This window comes from Hyperolius riggenbachi, chromosome 2, assembly GCF_040937935.1.
Source record: "Hyperolius riggenbachi isolate aHypRig1 chromosome 2, aHypRig1.pri, whole genome shotgun sequence".
NCBI classification, from domain to species: domain Eukaryota; kingdom Metazoa; phylum Chordata; class Amphibia; order Anura; family Hyperoliidae; genus Hyperolius; species Hyperolius riggenbachi.
Window position 1 is genome coordinate 561,294,212 of NC_090647.1, and position 18,078 is coordinate 561,312,289.

The 18,078-nt window shown below is 47.0% G+C and overlaps 1 protein-coding gene and 1 long non-coding RNA gene across 2 annotated transcripts in view; one reads left to right on the top strand and one right to left on the bottom strand.

Moving 5' to 3' along the window:
• Nucleotides 1-1,304: 1,304 nt before the first annotated feature.
• The window catches only part of LOC137545165 (uncharacterized), a 63,251-nt gene continuing 46,477 nt past the window's right edge, over nucleotides 1,305-18,078 (bottom strand). Inside the window, exon 2 of the long non-coding RNA XR_011026005.1 lies at nucleotides 1,305-1,631. This is a non-coding gene — a long non-coding RNA (uncharacterized lncRNA). The remainder of the gene's footprint in view (nucleotides 1,632-18,078) is intronic.
• The window catches only part of LOC137545164 (uncharacterized), a 153,555-nt gene continuing 146,202 nt past the window's right edge, over nucleotides 10,726-18,078 (top strand). Inside the window, exon 1 of the mRNA XM_068266277.1 lies at nucleotides 10,726-10,802. Within this exon, the coding sequence (XP_068122378.1) occupies nucleotides 10,730-10,802 (73 nt within the window). The 5' untranslated portion in view covers nucleotides 10,726-10,729. The remainder of the gene's footprint in view (nucleotides 10,803-18,078) is intronic.

The following is an 18,078-nucleotide window of genomic DNA, read 5'->3' on the forward strand; positions in this document are numbered from 1 at the left end:
AGCTCATGTTTACAGCGGTCTCGTTTTTGAATTCACATAAGAGTTGAAACCTGATTGGCTGCAGTTCTCTCTGCACCAGTGCATGTCTGGAGGGGCGGGGCCAGGCAGGTGAGTGATGTCACAGCCCAGTGCTGCAGCTCTGCAGTGTGATTATCTCCAGGAGGCGTGTCTGAGACCTCCAGGCACTGGAGCTCCATGGCTATCGGCTGCCCAGGTTACAGGAATGGGGGTCATCTGCTGGTTGCTGCAGTGCATTGTGGGGAGGGGTTATACGACTCTCCTCATATCTCGGGGTAATCCCTGCAGCTGATCTAACAAGACTGGGGATGATGAAAAAGATGCAACATGTAAGCAAATATATCCAGCTTTGAAATCGACCAATCCAATCTTGCCGAGGTGGAATTTGCATACATAGATTGTGTAATCCTGCAGCAACACAGAATTATTTGCATTTTATTGACCATCCACATTGATATATCAGCTGCAGGGATTACCCAGAGATACAAGGCAAAATGTATACCCATCCCCCACACTGCAGTGGATTGGACCCTCTCCCCCATGATGCACTGCAGCGGATGGGTCCCCTCGCTCCCACAATGCACTGCAGCAGATGGGTCTCTGCCTACCCCACAATGCACTGCAGCAGATGGGTCCCCGCCTCTCCCACATTGCACTGCAGCAGATGGGTCCCTCCTCCCCCACAATGCACTGCAGTGGATGGGACCCCTTCCCCCACAATGCACTGCAGCAGATGGGAGCCCCTCCCCCATAATGGTAGCACAATAATGGGGGCTTCCACCTCTACAGCTTCTTATGTCTCCCCTATTCTGCAGCCTCTTGCTGTCAAATCAAGTATTTCAAACATGTCCGATCTGATTTCCGATAGGAGTGAACAGAAAACAGTCGGAAATCGATCTGAAATCAGATCAGACATGTTGGAAATAATTGATCTGACAGCAAATCTCACAGTGTGTACCCAGCATTACAGAACAGAGAATTCACCTTCTATGCAAATCTCACACAGAAGAGGAAGCTGCGGGGGAGGGGAGCAAATCAAAGCTGATGCCACCAATTACCTGGCAGCCGAGGAGAGAACTGAGCTTATTTATCAGTGGATAGTCTATGATTTGCCCACCGCAGCTTCCTCTCCTGGGTGACGTATGAAGCAGATTCTCTGATCAGCGCTGGTCTCCTCCTGTCTGTCTCACACCAGCACCACCCACAGACCTGACAACCGACCACAAATCGTGTTCATACATCCACACACAGCACAATCACAATAAGTACAAACACCACAGATCAGATCATGGCCGAAGTCTGTTTATTGATACAGAGGATAGAAATACTCACATGGTGAGATATCGGGATCATACTCACCCACCTGTAATAGCCGGTCTCCATTATAAATGTGACATTTTTATGCACTTACAGTTTATTGGGGATAGAATTATGAGTCACATGACCTCAGCAGTCTGGTGACTGGAGCTGGGAAGGGGGCGGGGTCAGGCAGATGAATGATGTCATAGCCCAGTGCTGCTGCTCTGCAGTGTGATCATCTCCAGGGGGCGTGTCTCAGACCTCCAGGCTGGCGGCTGTGCAGGTTACAGGAATGGGGGTCATCTGCCGGTTTCCTGTGGACAGAACAGAGGAGATTAGAGGGGCGGCGGCAGGAAATATCACACAGGAGGGAATGTTAAGGCACAACACTTCCTGTCTCTGCACTACAGTTCTACATTTCTAGTGACATTCCAGCTACTCCATAAACCAGACATTACCCACAATGCCGCTCCTCATACCACATGTCCAGCTTATACAGCTTATTACAGATACACCCTCCATATGTAATGCTCATATTATGTAATGTGATTTCATAAAGCAGATATTGCAGCGAAGTGAGGGAGACTCACATCGATCACCTCATCAGGCAGAGAAGATCTTATTATCAATCACCGGCATGTGTGACCTGATCTCCGGATCCATCACTGTTCCCCACATCCTGAGCAGCCAGGAAATCACCCAGCATGCAATTCTCTGCTAACACGGAAGTGGCGGCCAGCAAATCACAGCCACTAGCTGCCAATCTACTAGCCGGCAGGTGATTAGCATGGTTGCCAGGGTAACTGATAAGCAGATAGAGGTGCCTGTGATTTGCCAGCCGCCACGTGTGAGCAGAGAGCTACATGTAGCATGAAATCCTGAGTCAGAGCTGATCCTCAGTATGTGGAGCCGGCCATACACACACCAATAACGGCTGGATACAGTGAGCAATCGATTGTGCAATAATAAGTTCTCTACCACCCCGTCCACCTTGGGCTAAAGAGAGTATTGCTGTTACTGCTGGTGTGATACTGATGAATACAGCACAATCCTGCAGCCATAGAGCCTCACCACCCTCCCCTGCCCATACCTCCCAACTTTTTGAGATCAGAAAGAGAGACACTTAAGCCACACCCCCAACACACCCCCTAGTCATGCATACCATAAATATTCTATGAGAAATAGATCCTGTTTTATAATTCAAACCACGCTGGTCCTTTCTCTCCTGGTTCATTTTCCTTCATAGTAACATTTGAAAATAAGAAATATCAATTTAAAGGATGGGAACATCATTTAGAGTCCTGAAAGAGGGACAAATGTGGAAGAAAGAGGGACAGAGGGATTTGGTTCCAAAAGAGGGACTGTCCCTCCAAAAAAGGGACACTTGGGAGCTATGCCTGCCTGCTCACAGGTAGTTCAACTTCTGTTTGATAAAGTGACCTAAACTGTTCCAGAAACACCGTGCCTGCTGGGGAACAGATTTCTGTTAGATTGGCCTCGTTTCCACTATCGCGAATCTGCATGCGTCCAACGCATGCAGATCCGCACATGTAATACAAGTGGATGGGCCTGTTTCCACTGTAGCGTTGTTGAGGTGCGTTTTTTTCAGCGTGAAAAAAACGCACAAAAGAGCCAACGATTTCGCCTGCGTCGGGAATCCGTGCGAATCGCCGCTAATGTATTTAATAGTAAAAACGCATGCGTTTGTTACATGCGTTTTTACCCGCGATTTCGCGTGCGATTTCGCACTTTTCAATTTTATTTAGCCCTGGCAGTGTCATGGTTAATTTCGCATGGCACCCTGCCATGCGAAATCGCATGCGAAATCGCGGGTAAAAACGCATGTGGAAACGCATCCGCATGCGTTTTTACAAGCGTCGGAATGCGGCCGAAATCGCGTCGCAACAGTGGAAACAAGCCCTGAACATGATATATAGGCTCACAAAGTAAATAAATGAAAAAGCACAAGCACACTGGTCTGTGTCACAGCTAACAGTATGTAATACACACAATCACAGCTCAGACTACCAGGCTTGAGGATGACACCGTTAGGTCTCGTCCATATCATTTTGCACAGATGGGCGTGCGATTGGAACGCATTGTACGATTGCACAACATCTGTGCCGCTGATCCCGTTCACTACAGTGAAGGGGTCAGTGATGCGTTTCCTGAAATATGCATGCAGCAGTGTGATAGCGCATCGTTCTGCAGCGCAGCGCATAGGATGAGAACGGCAGAACTGCTGTCTATGAATTTGCATGTTACACGCTATACACGCTGCCGAAATGCACACGGCAGCGAGCATAGTGGGAACAAGGCCTATGATGCACACAAGGCCTGTATAGCAGCTGTGGCATTCCACAATGTACAGTGTATGCAGCGCTTTATGGTAAATTGTGCATACAGTGTGCAAGCCCCTTGGCTGTCGCACTGTCTGTAATCAGGCTGTGAGTCAGGTGTGGGGAGTGAGGTACTGGTAGATAGTGTCTGGGTGGCTGTTGCTCACCAAACTCTAATGGCTGCTGTGAGCAGAATATTTATGGGCTGACATGGATGCTGCTCAGCTCTCAGCATCAGAATACTCCTCCCTCCTCTCCAGCTGAGGCTTAACCCCTCCCCCAGAGTCTTCCCCCGCCCCCCATCTGGACCTCCACTGCTGCCCAGGACCCTCCTTCACACAATGTCAAAAGACTCCTCTGGCACGGCCTTGCTTGTGCAGGCATGGCAGTCCTTGCACGGGTGCAGAGCGACCACGCCTGTGCGTGAAAAGGTGCGCGGTGGCAACCTTGGAATCCAATAACCTCTTGTCAGATTCTATTGGGGGATCCATGCTTAGCAGTGTGGACTGGATGACAGAGCGGGAAGCCTCTAGAGCAGTGATGGCTAACCTTGGCACTCCAGCTGTGGTGGAACTACAAGTCCGGCGAGGCATTGCAATACTCTGACAGCTTTAAGTATAACTCAGGGAGGCAGAGGCATGATGGGATTTGTAGTTTTGTCACAGCTGGAGTGCCAAGGTTAGCCATCACTGATCTACAGGCTTCAGAGGCATTATCCCCAGTCAGAAATGAAGGACAATGCAGGGCGTCCCCGACATTGCGGCGATTCGTATCAGCCAGCGTTCATAAGTGAGGGACTCCCTGTATTCAGTATATTAGATTTCCACATTTTTTGGGAAGAAAAAGTACTTCTTATAGTCCAAAAAATATGATAAATATGGTGACAGCGGATCTGTTAAAAAGTTCATCAGATCTGCTGTGACCATACAGGATGCAGAGCAATTTTATGTACCTGGAGTCGGAGGATTCAATAAATTGAGTCGTCGGAGTTGGATGATTTTTGTAGCGATTCCACATCCCTGGTAAGAATAAGACTAAGGAGTGGGGGTAGAGGAGTCGGAACAATTTTGGGTACCTGGAGTCGGAGGTTTCACAAACTGAGGAGTCGGATGATTTTTGTACCGACTCCACATCCCTGAACCAGCTCAGAAGCAGAATGACCCTGATCCAGAGATCCAGCCTTAGGGCCCGTTTCCATTACACGCGATGCGGCTACATAGCCATACACCAGGCAATGAGGGGCAGATTTGACCAAGAGATAAATCTCTCTCTGATTGAATCTGATTAAAGAGCTGTCTGCTGCCCATACACCTCTTCCATTAGCCACACACAGGCTGCCAGCATGGCGCATGTGACGTTGTGCGCTGGCAGCATGTATATGGCTAGTAGAGAGCTGCAGAAGACGGACGTGCGCTACACAACAGGACAGCTTATGTATAAGGGCTTGTTCACACCTAGAGAGTGTTTTAGGTTTTTTTTAAGTGCCGTTAATTTTGAAAAGTGCCCTAAAAGCAATTGTGCAATGATTCCCTATGAGAGTGTTAACATCTGCGCAATGCAATTGCGTTCCGCTCCTAAATTTGTTGCCTGTACCATTTTGAGGTGATTTGGCTCAATGGAAGGTATAGGGAAATCGCAAAGCACTTGGAAAAGTGCTTTGTATTGCGATTTTCCGAGCGCTTTCATGAATAAATACATTGTATTCATTTCCTGGTGGAAGAGTTCACTTCCTGACTTGTGTCAGGAAGTAAAAAAAAAATGCTCTGCACAAGCGTTTAAAAAGCACTTATAAAGCGTAGGGAAAGGAGCTTTTTTTTTTTTTAAATTGCAATAAATTGCTCAGCCCTTAAAATAGCACTGATGATTTATAATGTGAACATAGTCTTAGGCCCAGTGCACACCGAGCGGTTTAGGATGCGATCCGCCGGCCGCATCCGCCTGTCAAACCGCTCAATGTATCTCAATGGGATGGTGCACACCCGCGGTTTGAGATTTGTAGCAAACCACAAACGTGCCTCCTGCTGCACGTCTGCGGTTTGCAGAAGCGTTTCTGCCTCAATGTAAAGTATAGGAAAAACACAAACCGCTCTAAAAAAACGCGACTTCAGGGCGGTTTCCCAGGCGTTGTTACAGAAGCTGTTCAGTACAGTTTTTACTGTAACAAATTGTGTAATCTGCTTCACAAAAACGCACCAAAACCGCTAGGTATGTTTAGAAATCCGCTCTAAACATGGCTACAATCGCTCTGAAATCTGCTCCAAAAACCGCTATCGTTTTGCAGATCTGCTTGAGGTTTTGGTGTGCACTGGGCCTTAAAGGACACCCGAGGCGAAAATAAATGAATGAAATAAATGATTGTATCCATCTTTCTTCTCCTAAAAATGACTTTTTAAGATATTCCAGTTTTACTTTTTGTTTAAACATGCCTTTTAAGCTTTAACTGCTTTATTGTTTTTGCACAATGATACATTCATTGAAGTGTGTCAGAGCTAAAATCTATGAACCATTGACCCTTTTTTATCTCTTTCCTGCTCTCAGAAGTCATTTTCAGCTAGGAAAGTGTTTTATAGTTGGAATTTCTTATCAGTGAGGGTCACACTGTAGTCACTTCCTGTCTGAGGCAGGACTGAGTCAGCCACTTACATACCTGATATTTAACTCTTTCAGGCAGAGAAAGGAAAAAGGAACATAGCATAGTTATTAGTGTGCTGGGCACTGTACATACCATGTCTATCTCATCATGTCACTTCGGGTATCTTTTAACCTCCCTGGCGGTATGATGAATGCGGCTGCGCGGCCACGGGAGGGTTTTTTTCACTTTTTTTTTTTAGCATGTAGCTAGCCTAGCGCTAGCTACATGCTTCCCCCCTCCCTGCGGCGTCCCCCCGTACTCCCTGATCACCGCTTGCCCATAAGGAAATCCCGTTCTGAACGGGATCTCCTTGAGGGCTTCCCCCGTCGCCATGGTGACGGAGTGACGTCGCCGACGTCACAGGGAGTCCCGATCCACCCCATAGCGCAGCCTGGCGGCGATTGGCCAGGCTGAGCAAGGGGTATACAATACACATGCAATATAACGGGGTTTTAAATGAACAATCAACGTTTATTCTTCAGTGTTCAAATTTGTTCTAGATTGCAGACAGGTACCCCAAGAACCACATACAGGACTACACATCAAAACAAAGGACTGCCTGACACGTGTTTCACGGCCAAAGACCGCTTCCTCAGAGGCACCCAGTACATACACATATCAATTGTTGGTTCATAGGTAAAGTCAAATCGCAATCTGTAGGGAACAGGAGATCTGTTCTCCTAGACGGAACCCAGGACGCTGAAGCGCATCCATGGAAAATAGGTAATGCGCTTCAGCGTCCTGGGTTCCGTCTAGGAGAACAGATCTCCTGTTCTCTACAGATTGCGATTTGACTTTACCTATGAACCAACAATTGATATGTGTATGTACTGGGTGCCTCTGAGGAAGCGGTCTTTGGCCGTGAAACATGTGTCAGGCAGTCCTTTGTTTTGATGTGGAGTCCTGTATGTGGTTCTTGAGGTACCTGTCTGCAATCTAGAAGAAATTTGAACACTGAAGAATAAACGTTGATTGTTAATTTAAAACCCCATTATATTGCATGTGTATTGTATAGGACATTGTATGAGGAGTGGAACTACACTATTGCTGTTTTAAGTGTTTGTGAATTGCTTGAGCAAGGGGTATGCGGGGGGGGGCCTGTATCGCGGCGCATCGGCGGCAGCGATCAGACCAAACACGCAGCTAGCAAAGTGCTAGCTGCGTGTTTGAAAAAAAAAAATTATGCATATCGGCCCAGCAGGGCCTGAGGAATCCTTCGCGGCGGCTTACCCAGTGTCCAGCACGGGGTTACTGCTAAGGAGGTTAAAGTCAATGGGAACTGCTTGAAAAAAACAAAATCCAGATACTTACCGCAGGAGAGGGAAGGCTCTAGGTCCTAATGAGCCGTCCCTCATCTCCCGGTGCAGTGCTGGATCCCCTGTAGCAGCATTCAACCAATTTGGTCAAATACTGCTGTCTCCGCCGCCATGAGGAAGACTTTAGAAGTCTTTGGGAGCCCGAGAGCTCCCGAAGACGGGCCGCTCCATACTGCGCACGTGTGAGCGCCCTCTCTCGTGCGTACGCAGTATGGAGCTGCCTATCTTTGGGAGGACTCGGCTTCCGAAGACTTCCGGAGTCCCCCAGCGGCAGGGTAATATGAACAGAGGAGCTGCCGCCTAAACCAGAGCACCGGGAGAGGAGAGGGAAGGCGCTACAGGACACAGAGCCTTCCCTCTCCTTAAGTATCTGCCTTTTGTTTTTTTCAAGCAGATCCCAATGGCTTTAAACGCACACTTACATCACATTTATACATTGCGGAAACAGCGCCGGGGGATGTCACATTCGTCACTCATCCCGTTATTACACGCCTTTACCGCCACACACCCGATCTAGTAAGTCGGCCTGACATCTTGCACCATGTCCGAGTGATAAATGCAACCAATTTCGGCCCGATATTATTGGGCACATTGACGGTTGTACATGCACTTGGCAGCATCGATTTTCATCCGATTATAGTAAGCGAATCGGATGGTCACTCAGCCAAGTTGCCTGATGTCTGGCCACCTTTACTGCTGTTCATATACCAAATAGAGTCCTTGACACACGCCCTATATGGCAGAGAGGAAATATTCTCACAAACATGGGATTGCTGGAATATTTTTCTAGAATCAGATGAATATAAAATCACTGTGGCTAGCTAAGGTTCCCATTCTCCTAAAACACAACAGTTATCGCGTTCAGGGTACCTTTCCTTATTTACACAGCAGCATTTACTCTGAGCGGGGAGGGGGTCGCCTGAACAGACGCACAGTGCAGGATCTCGCCTTCCTATTCCTTCCTTTCTAGCTCTCCCCAGCCTCCCGGGCTGCATAGTCTGTCCCTCACTTCTCTTTCCTCAACTTTTCTTTCTTTACTGTGATTTTTCTCTGACATACCATCCCGTTTATAATCGGAAGATCTCATTTTTGCTTGGTTTTGGCAGGCTGGTCACAGAGGTCTATGCCCCCTACACCTGCCCACTCCATACACATCCAGCTGCACCAGCCAGTCATGCCCTGCCAACCATAGAGTTCTATGTCCCCCCCTACACCTGCTGCCACTCCATACACATCCAGCTGCACCAGCCAGTCATGCTCTCCCAGTCACAAAAGTCTATGCCATGTTACACATGCCCTCTCCATACACATCCAGCTGCACCAGCCAGTCATGTGGTGCCAGCCACCGAAGCATATGCCACGTTACATCTGCCCACTCCATACACATCCAGCTAGTCATGTCCTCCAGCCACAGAAGTTGCTACCTAATGCTATCCCTTCCTACACCTAATCTTGCCTCCCCTGTGCAACTACCTAATACTTCCCTTTTCTACCCCCCTGTAAAGCTATCTAATGCTTCCCCTTCCTACACCTAATCCTGCCACCCCTGTGCAGCTACCTAATGGTTCCCCACCCCCCCTGTGCAGCTACGTAATGCTATCCCTTCCTACACCTAATCCTGCCACCCCTGTGCAGCTACCTAATGGTTCCCCATCCCTCCAGCCATGTGCAGCTAGCTAATGCTTCCCCTTCCTACACCTAATCCTGCCACCCTTGTGTAGCTACCTAATAGTTCCCCTTCCTACACCTAATCCTGCCACCCCTGTGCAGCTACCTAATGGTTCCCCATCCCTCCACCCATGTGCAGCTAGCTAATGCTTCCCCTTCCTACACCTAATCCTGCCACCCCTCTGCAGCTACCTAATGCTTCCCCTTTATCACATCTTGCATTCCCTGTATACCCCCTATACATCTGTGCAGCCATTCTAATCACAGCTCTGCTAACACTGATCAGGGGAAGCTGCTGCCGCCAGACTTTTTTTCTTTAGGTGATAATTGCGTATTATTCCATGTCAGATAATGTTATAGTAGAATACTCCCCACACGCCACACTCCCAGCAGGTGTAACACATTAGAGCCGCTCTGATCTGTGCCGGTGTGGTGAAATTTTTTGCAACTTTATCAGATTTTGCAACCGGTTGCATTTATTTATACGTATAGCTATCAGAAAGTGCAACCTAACCATTGACTTTAACCTAACTGTATCAGAAAATGCAACCCAACCAAACCCTATTCTCACACAGAACCCTCCCCTCTTGCTCAACTAATAACCCCCCCTGGAGGGAACAATCCCCCCTCTTGCTCAACTAATAACCCCCCCTGGAGGGAACAATCCCCCCTCTTCCTCAATACCCCCCCCCCCCCCCAGGGAGCAACCCCCCCCCCTCTTGCTCAACTAATAACCCCCCCCCCCCACCCCCGGAGGGAACAATCCCCCCTCTTGCTCAACTAATAACCCCCCCTGGAGGGAACAATCCCCCCTCTTCCTCAACTAATACCCCCCCCCCCCCCCAGGGAGCAACCCCCCCCCTCTTGCTCAACTAATAACCCCCCCTGGAGGGAACAATCCCTCTTCTAGCCCAATGGGATCTGTGGTTGCAAAAAATTACAGGCGTGTTAACAGAGAGGAGCCACGCCTACACAGTCATACACTGTCCTCTATGGCAAGTTGCAAAATATGACGGGTAGCAAAATTTTTCACTACACCGGGCCCGCTGCGCACCGGCGGCAATTATGGTCGGAACGCTCTTGCACAATTCACGTAATGTAGTAACACGTAAATAAATTGCTGCCCACAATCCCCAGGACCCTACACATGTGAGTTCCTGTCAGGGCGGAAGCTCGGCGGGCGTGATCTTCCGCCCGGAGTTATGGCGGCTGCTCTCGCAAGCTGTGACTGGCTGACGCTGATCACGTGGAGCGCGCCCCTTATGTGAGCTGCAGCTTCCACTTGGGCATCATTCAACACTAGTGACCTTAGCCTGTAAGCACGGGCGCGCGCACACCCACCCTTTCTGGCCCCGCCCTCCTGCGCGTCATACCTCCAGCACTGCACATGCGCAGCTGCACAAAAACACCTATAGGAACATAGCGACACTTGCCTTGTATTAGGTAGGATGGCGAGAATGGAGCAGCGTAGCTTCTGGTGGCACATCCTCCGGCTGGGCTGTGTGCTGAGCTGCGTGCCGGGCATTGCAAGTGAGTGACGCTATATGCTCTGTACGCTGCTAGCAGTGCGGGGAGGGGCCTGACAGCTGGGGTCCCCCAGAGACAGGTAAGGGGGCGGGGAAGTGTCATCAAGCGGGGCGCGTCACTTTTACCATCAGGTAATTTAATTCAGTAAAAAACACACATACTCAAGCAGTGAAGAATTTTAAATTTATCATCAGATTGTGACATACAGAAGTTTTTTTTTTTTTTTGTTTTTTTTTAATTTCCATTCAGGTTTTTATAAAATGACTTTTTTCCCAACAAAGATATATAGTGATCCGCATAGCAAATGTGCACAATCTCTATTTCCACCGAGTGAGTTTACTACTGCGCTTTCCGCCTGGAGTTTAAAAAGTAATTATAGGACCACTATCGTAAAAATACAAAAGAACGTAAACACTTACAAATAAGAAGTACATTTTTTTCCAGAGTAAAGTTAGCCATAAATGACTTTTCGCCTATGTTACTGTCATTATTTAGTAGGTAGTAGAAATCTGACAGGTTTTTCGACTAACCCATCTCCTCATGGGGGATTCTCAGGGTTTTGTTTATTTTCTAAAGCACAGTGAACGGCAGCTGCTCTGCCCAACTGCCAAAAAGGTGTGCAAACAGGTAGAGTAGCAGTCTGCATCTTTATATAAATCCTTTTCAGGGATGGTCTCCTTAGAAATAATAAAGACTTGAGGAAAATCTTCATGAAGAGATGGACTAGTCCAAAATCTGTCGGTTATGTCAGATTTCTACTACTTACTGTAAGTGATAGGAGAAAAGTAATGTATGGCTTATTTTACTCTGCAAGAAACATACTTATTTGTATGCGTTTACATGCATTTTAAATTTTACAATTTTCGCGATAGTGGCCTTTTAAAGGCTGAAGCAGCAGCGCTTTGCAATTGGCCAAAAACCAAAGTGCACCGGAGGCAAAAGGGTACCGCAGTTACCATATTATCGCAGTGGCCTTGCAGTTGGAAAATCCCAGCAATCGTGTAAAATGGGCCCGGGTTCACACTACACGGATCCAAAACCGTTCCAGGTAAAAACTATTCCATCTAACGGATCCGTTTTTAAATTAGGCACCACTTTTTCATCTGTGGGTTTCGCTCCATTAGTGATCTGTCAGTGTGAGGCATCAGACAGACTGATGTGAATGGATCCAATTGATTCAAATGGGATCCATTAAATTCTGTTCCGCTAAACATAATATTTTTTTAGGACAGTGTGAACTGGCAATTACTGTCTACTGCAGAAAGAGTTCTGTACAAACATGTTTCTAGCCCATGAAGCGGGATGACGCACGACAGTGGGAGGAGTCAGGAGGTTAACAATGCCCTCCTCCCAGACAAGATGATCCATCAGTCTAAATCCCCAACCAAGGCATTGTGGAGGGTCGGGCCTGAGAACCATTTAGCATGGGAGGTGTCGAGCATTGCTATGTTTGGGGGGGGGGGGGGGCTATGCTCTAGCATCGTGTCTATGCTGTCCTCAGTCTGGGTCCATGCCACAGCTGATTCTGTTTGTTGGTCACAGGCTGCCACAATGAATACTGGGAGATGTAGTGCATTGTGATTACATCTGTCTAGTAAGTTTGTGCTGTGCTATTGTAGACATGTGCTGAGGATAACAACCAAGAAAAGAATGCCCCCATACGGCAGAACTGGCAGAAACCCGTGATTACACCTATCTACTGTCTGCAACAGTCTGGCTAGAGGTGGTCTTCATAAAAGAATTGTGACCAAACAACTATAGATCCAGCATGGCAATAAGGCCAAACAACTGACTTATGCATGAAAACGTAGGAACTGGTGTGTATTTTCCTGTAGCAGAAAGCCATCACCTCACCTGTGGCACCCAGGTAATGGTGCTCTTCATGTAAGAACTACAGACAAAATAACTCAACTATGCAAGATAAGAACCGCAATGCACAAAAATGCCAGCAGGTGGCCTGGACTGATGAATTGTAACTAGAAATGTGTGACTTCAGCACAAGGCGGTGTGTTCACCACAGGCTGGAGGGCTGTACGACATGTGTCTGCAGGAAGCACAGTGGTGGTTCCATGCAAGATTGGGGCTGCATGTCTGCAAATGGAGTTGTGGATTATCAGTGTCCTCAATGCTGAGAAACAGAAGCAGATATACAGTATGTGATAAATACCATTCACGTTCACAGTGGGACTTTGTGGTGTTCCGTGTAACAGGAACGCAGCGAGAGGAAAAAGTCGTACCGCATGTTGCAGCTGCGCTGCGTCGCATACAGTCAATAAAAACTATGCTTCTCCGTACCTGTTAAAAGCGCATTGTGCATGAAGTGCCTTACTATAAACCCTGTTGTACCGCAGTGCACCAGCCGCAGAGTAATCATCACTATAGATGCTGCATTGCCATGTGGCTAGCCATATTACACACCGCAGTGCATCACCAAACAAAGCCATGGCTGACTCTTCAATCTATCTGCAGCCCCACAACAGGCTATAACAGGTACAGGAACAGGCCCGTTTCCACTAGTGCGGTGCGAATCGCTGGGATTCCACCGCTGACAAAATCGCATGCGGATGCGATTCCGCATGCGATTTTTGCCGCGATTTCGCATGCGATTTCGCATAGACAGGCTATCAGCGATTTTAACCATGTCACTGCCTGGCTCAATGTACATTAGTTTTAGTGCGATTTCGCACGCGAAATCGCGGCAAAAAACGCATGTGCGTTTTCCCCTATTAAATACATTGCCTGCGAATCGCCTGCATTCCACAAGCAGGCGAATTCTGCAGGCCCTACCGTGCAGAAAAATCCTGCACAGAAAAACGCACCAAACAACTGACAAGTGGAAACAGTCTCATCCACTTGTATTAGTTATGCGAATCCGCATGCAGACAACGCATGCGGATTCGCTCTAGTGGAAACGGGCCCTAAGGGGACCTGAATCCAGAACTCCTCTCTGCTCTAAAAAATACACAACAGCATAATATCCTTTACAGAAGAAAATTTGTTACAGCTGATACAAACCCTAAAATCTGCAGTGTGTACTTCCTGAGTCCAAAATTGCAAGTGGTAGGAGCACCAATGAACCAAGGGGTGTGCCTTGATCCCTGCCCCAGTGCCTCTTGGGGCCCTCTGTAGTCAAAATGCACTCGGATCGGCACCACCAAAGTAGTATAAAGCTCTTTTATTCCATAAATTCTGATTCATGGAAGCAGACTTAAGGGGCCCATACACTCAGCAGATTTTTGATCGATCGACAGATCGATCACAAATAGATTAACCAATCAATAGATTTGCGGCCAATTTCAATCGATAGGACGTTGGAAAAATTTGGCTCATCTCTGGAGATGCCTTATCAATTTGCATTTGACCTAATGGAAATCTGATGGCAACAAAATGCCATCAGATCAATTTCAATAGATTTCATACTGAAATCTATTGGAAATCTGTTCCTAGTAAAAAATGTTCCTAAACACTTTAGATAGATCAAAAAAAATCTACTACTGATCTATCTGCTGCTAATCTAACAAGTGTATGGCCACCTATAGGGTTAACACCTTGTGCTTTCAAATGAGTTTATTTGCCGTGACAGTCATGTGACACAGGGAAGAGATCAAATTACAACTAAAGGTGCGTACACACGCACTACGACTGCCAACGACGGGTCCGTCAGACCCTCCCGCTGGGCAGACTTTCAGGTGACAGTAGCGCGTGTGTACGCACTGTCGGCAGACTGATAAGGCTGTTTCTGAACGATCCACTCAGAAACAGCCTTATCAGTCCGCCGACAGTGCGTACACACGCACTACTGTCACCTGAAAGTCCGCCCAGCGGGAGGGTCTGACGGACCCGTCGTTGGCAGCCGTAGTGCGTGTATACGCACCTTAAGATTAGACACAGATGAGGGGGAATTAACCACTTAAGGACTGCAGTCTTAAAACCCCTTAAAGGAGTTATCAGGGCATAAAGAGTAAAGTGAGTGGTACTTACCGGGGGCTTCCACCAGCCCAAAGCTCCCAGGACCTCCCTCGCCGCAGCTCTGGCTTCAGCCGTTCGCCAGAGCTCCGACCTGGTCCCCGGCGATGACGTCAGAGCGACCTGTACTGCGCCTGCGCGATCGGCGCTGTCAATCATAGCCACGTGGACCGGAGCGGATTGCGCAGGTGGTAGTAGTTCTGCGCCTGCGCACTCCGCTCCGACCCACATGGCGGTGATTGGCAGCACCGATGGCGCACTACAGAGTGATCTCCAGGTCGCTTTGACGTCATCGCCGGGGACCGGGTCGGAGCTCCAGCGAACGGCTGAAGCCAGAGCTGCGGCGAGGGAGGTCCTGGGAGCTTGAAGCTGGAGGAAGCCCCCGGTAAGTACCACTTATTTTACTCTTTATGCCCTGATAACTCCTTTAAGGACCAGACACTTTTTTTTTTCCATTCAGACCACTGCAGCTTTAACGGTTTATTGCTCGGCCATACAACCTACCACCTAAATGAATTTTACCTCCTTTTCTTGTCACTAATACAGCTTTCTTTTGGTGTGATTTTTAGTTTTTATTATATTCATCAAAAAGACATGAATTGTCAAAAAAATTTTTAACTCTGTGCTGACATTTTTCAAATAGTAACATTTCTATATAAATTTGTCCAAATTTATTGTGCTACATGTCTGATAAGAAGAAGAAAAAAAAAATCCAATAAGTGTATATTTATTGGTTTGGGTAAAAGTTAGAGCGTTTACAAACTATAGTGCCAAAAGTGAATTTTCCCATTTTCCAGCATCTATGACTTTTCTGAGCACCTGTCAGGTTTCATGAGGTGCTAAAATTCCAGGATAGTATAAATACCCCCCAAATGACCCCATTTGGAAAGAAGATATCCCAAAGTATTCACTAATGCTGCATACACACTTGAGATAAAAGTCTTTGGAAAAGGCAAGACCACAGACCAATTTTACCCCATTCCATGTAGTATGAGAGCCATACTCTACAGGGCTGTGGAGTCGGTCCAAAAATCCACCGACTCCGACTACTCAGTTTAGGATTCCACCGACTCAGACTCCTCGACTCAGACTCCTCTAATTTGCATATTACAATTTTCTTGATTAAAAGTATGTAACATGAAATTCGTCTCTTAACTGCCAACGCTTAGGAATGTTACAAGACAACTGAAGTGAGAAGGATATGTAAACTACTATATTTATTCCCTTTAGTCATAGACTAAAACTAGTCCTTGGTAAGAGTACTTGTAAAAGGTACAAACCGGAACAAAGAACATCTATCAGGCCCTAGGCAATGTAACTGTGGGGACATGTAAGAATGATGTGCAGGTACTCTGCAGGGGAATGAGGAGATTGTAAACAGACAACACCTCTGTGTTCAATGTGCACAACATTCTCAGTGGATTCCCTGCAGCTCTGTGGGGAGTGTATATGTAGAGTATAGTACTACTGTGTAACAAAGTAAACCTGAGACAGATGAAATTAAAGTTTTATACATACCTGGGGCTTCCTCCAGCCGCCTTCAGGATAATCAGTCCCTCGTTGTCCTCCTCCACCACCTGAATCTTCTGCTATGAGTCCAGGTACTTGAGCCAGTCGAGCGTAGTGCGCATGCACACACTCCGCCCCCGGGAGCATACTACACCTGTGTAGCACTATTGCGCAGGTGCAGAATGCTCCTGGCTGTGGAAGCGGCATGCGGCCGGACAGCGCTGACTGGCTGAATTACCGGGACTCATAGCAGAAGATCCAGGTGGTGGAGGTGGACAGCGAGGGACTGATTAGCCTGAAGGGGGCTGGAGGAAGTCCCAGGTATGTATAAAACGTCTTTTCATTCTTCTCAGGTACCATTTAATTTGTAGTCACCAAACCAAATTTTAACAACATATCAAATTATTTGATTTCATCAGCAAAGGGAGTGCATACATTTGCATAAATCAGCATCAATGCAGAATTCTTTCCATCTCATTGACCATCTCTATTAGTGACACAGCTACACATCAGGCTTTATTCTTACAGCATAGATGTTATTTCGTGTATATATAAAAGAGATTCCTGTGTACACATCATATATACAGTCACAATCAGATATGTATATCTGACTTTAAAAATACGGGGACTGCTTTATTGAAGCAGCACAACTAACTAATTTTGATTGGTTTATTTCATTTTTGTGGACTAAGCACAGCTATTACTGTATATATACACATTTTTAATGACTTATCTGAGAAATAGAACATTTTATCATTTTCTATTTTAATTACAGTTACAAATTCATTAGGAGTTGGAGTCGGTGCATTTTTTCATGACTCAGACTCCAGGCACCCAAAATTGCCTGACTCCACGACTCAGACTCCACAGCCCTGATACTCTACACCAGTGATGGCTAACCTTTCAGAGGCCGAGTGCCCAAACTGCGACCTAACACCGACTTATTTATCTCCGAGTGCCAATGGGGGGTGGGGCTGCGCCGAAAAATGGGCGTGGCCATGATATTGTATGGGCGGAGCTAACGTAATGATGTAACAGCGAGGCATAAGAAAGCAGTGTTTCCGCCATGATGTGGTGAAACGAGGATTCGCATCATGGGTGTGCAGAAACTGTATGATACTATTTATACCCGCCATAACCCCAAAGCAGCAAATATAGCCAACTATGACCATTAAGGGCTCATTCACACTATGTGCTGCGCTGTCAGTTGTGCGTTCCCATGCGTTACGTTGTAACACATCTAGGAACATTTTAACGCACATCGCATACGTTTCCCCGATGGGTACAGCTGCCGACGTCCACGCTTTAGCGCACCACAACGTGCATTCCGTGCGATCCCTGTGCGTTGGCAGCGCATGCATGAAATCGCATTCATGCATATGTTCTGTAGTGTGAATGAGCCCTTAAAGTGAACCGAGCACCTTTTTTTCACTCAGGACATTTCTATAGCACATGAAAAATGTATGCCGACTATCTGTTTCATTATTAAAATAAACTTTAATTTTACCTTGTATTTTACATTCAAAGTTGTTAAATTGGCCTGTTTGAGCAGGCCTGCCGACCGCTTTGAAAACACACTCCTAATTATTCACCCCCTTTGCTGATGAAAGGCTTTGTTTATCTCTTGGTAATTAGCGCAATAAAACAATTAGAGGTTCCTGAACTATCTGCGGATGGGGACGGTCGGCAGGCCTGCTCAAACAGGCCAATTTAACAACTTTGAATGTAAAATACAAGGTAAAATTAAAGTTTATTTTAATAATGAAACAGATAGTCGGCATACATTTTTCATGTGCTATAGAAA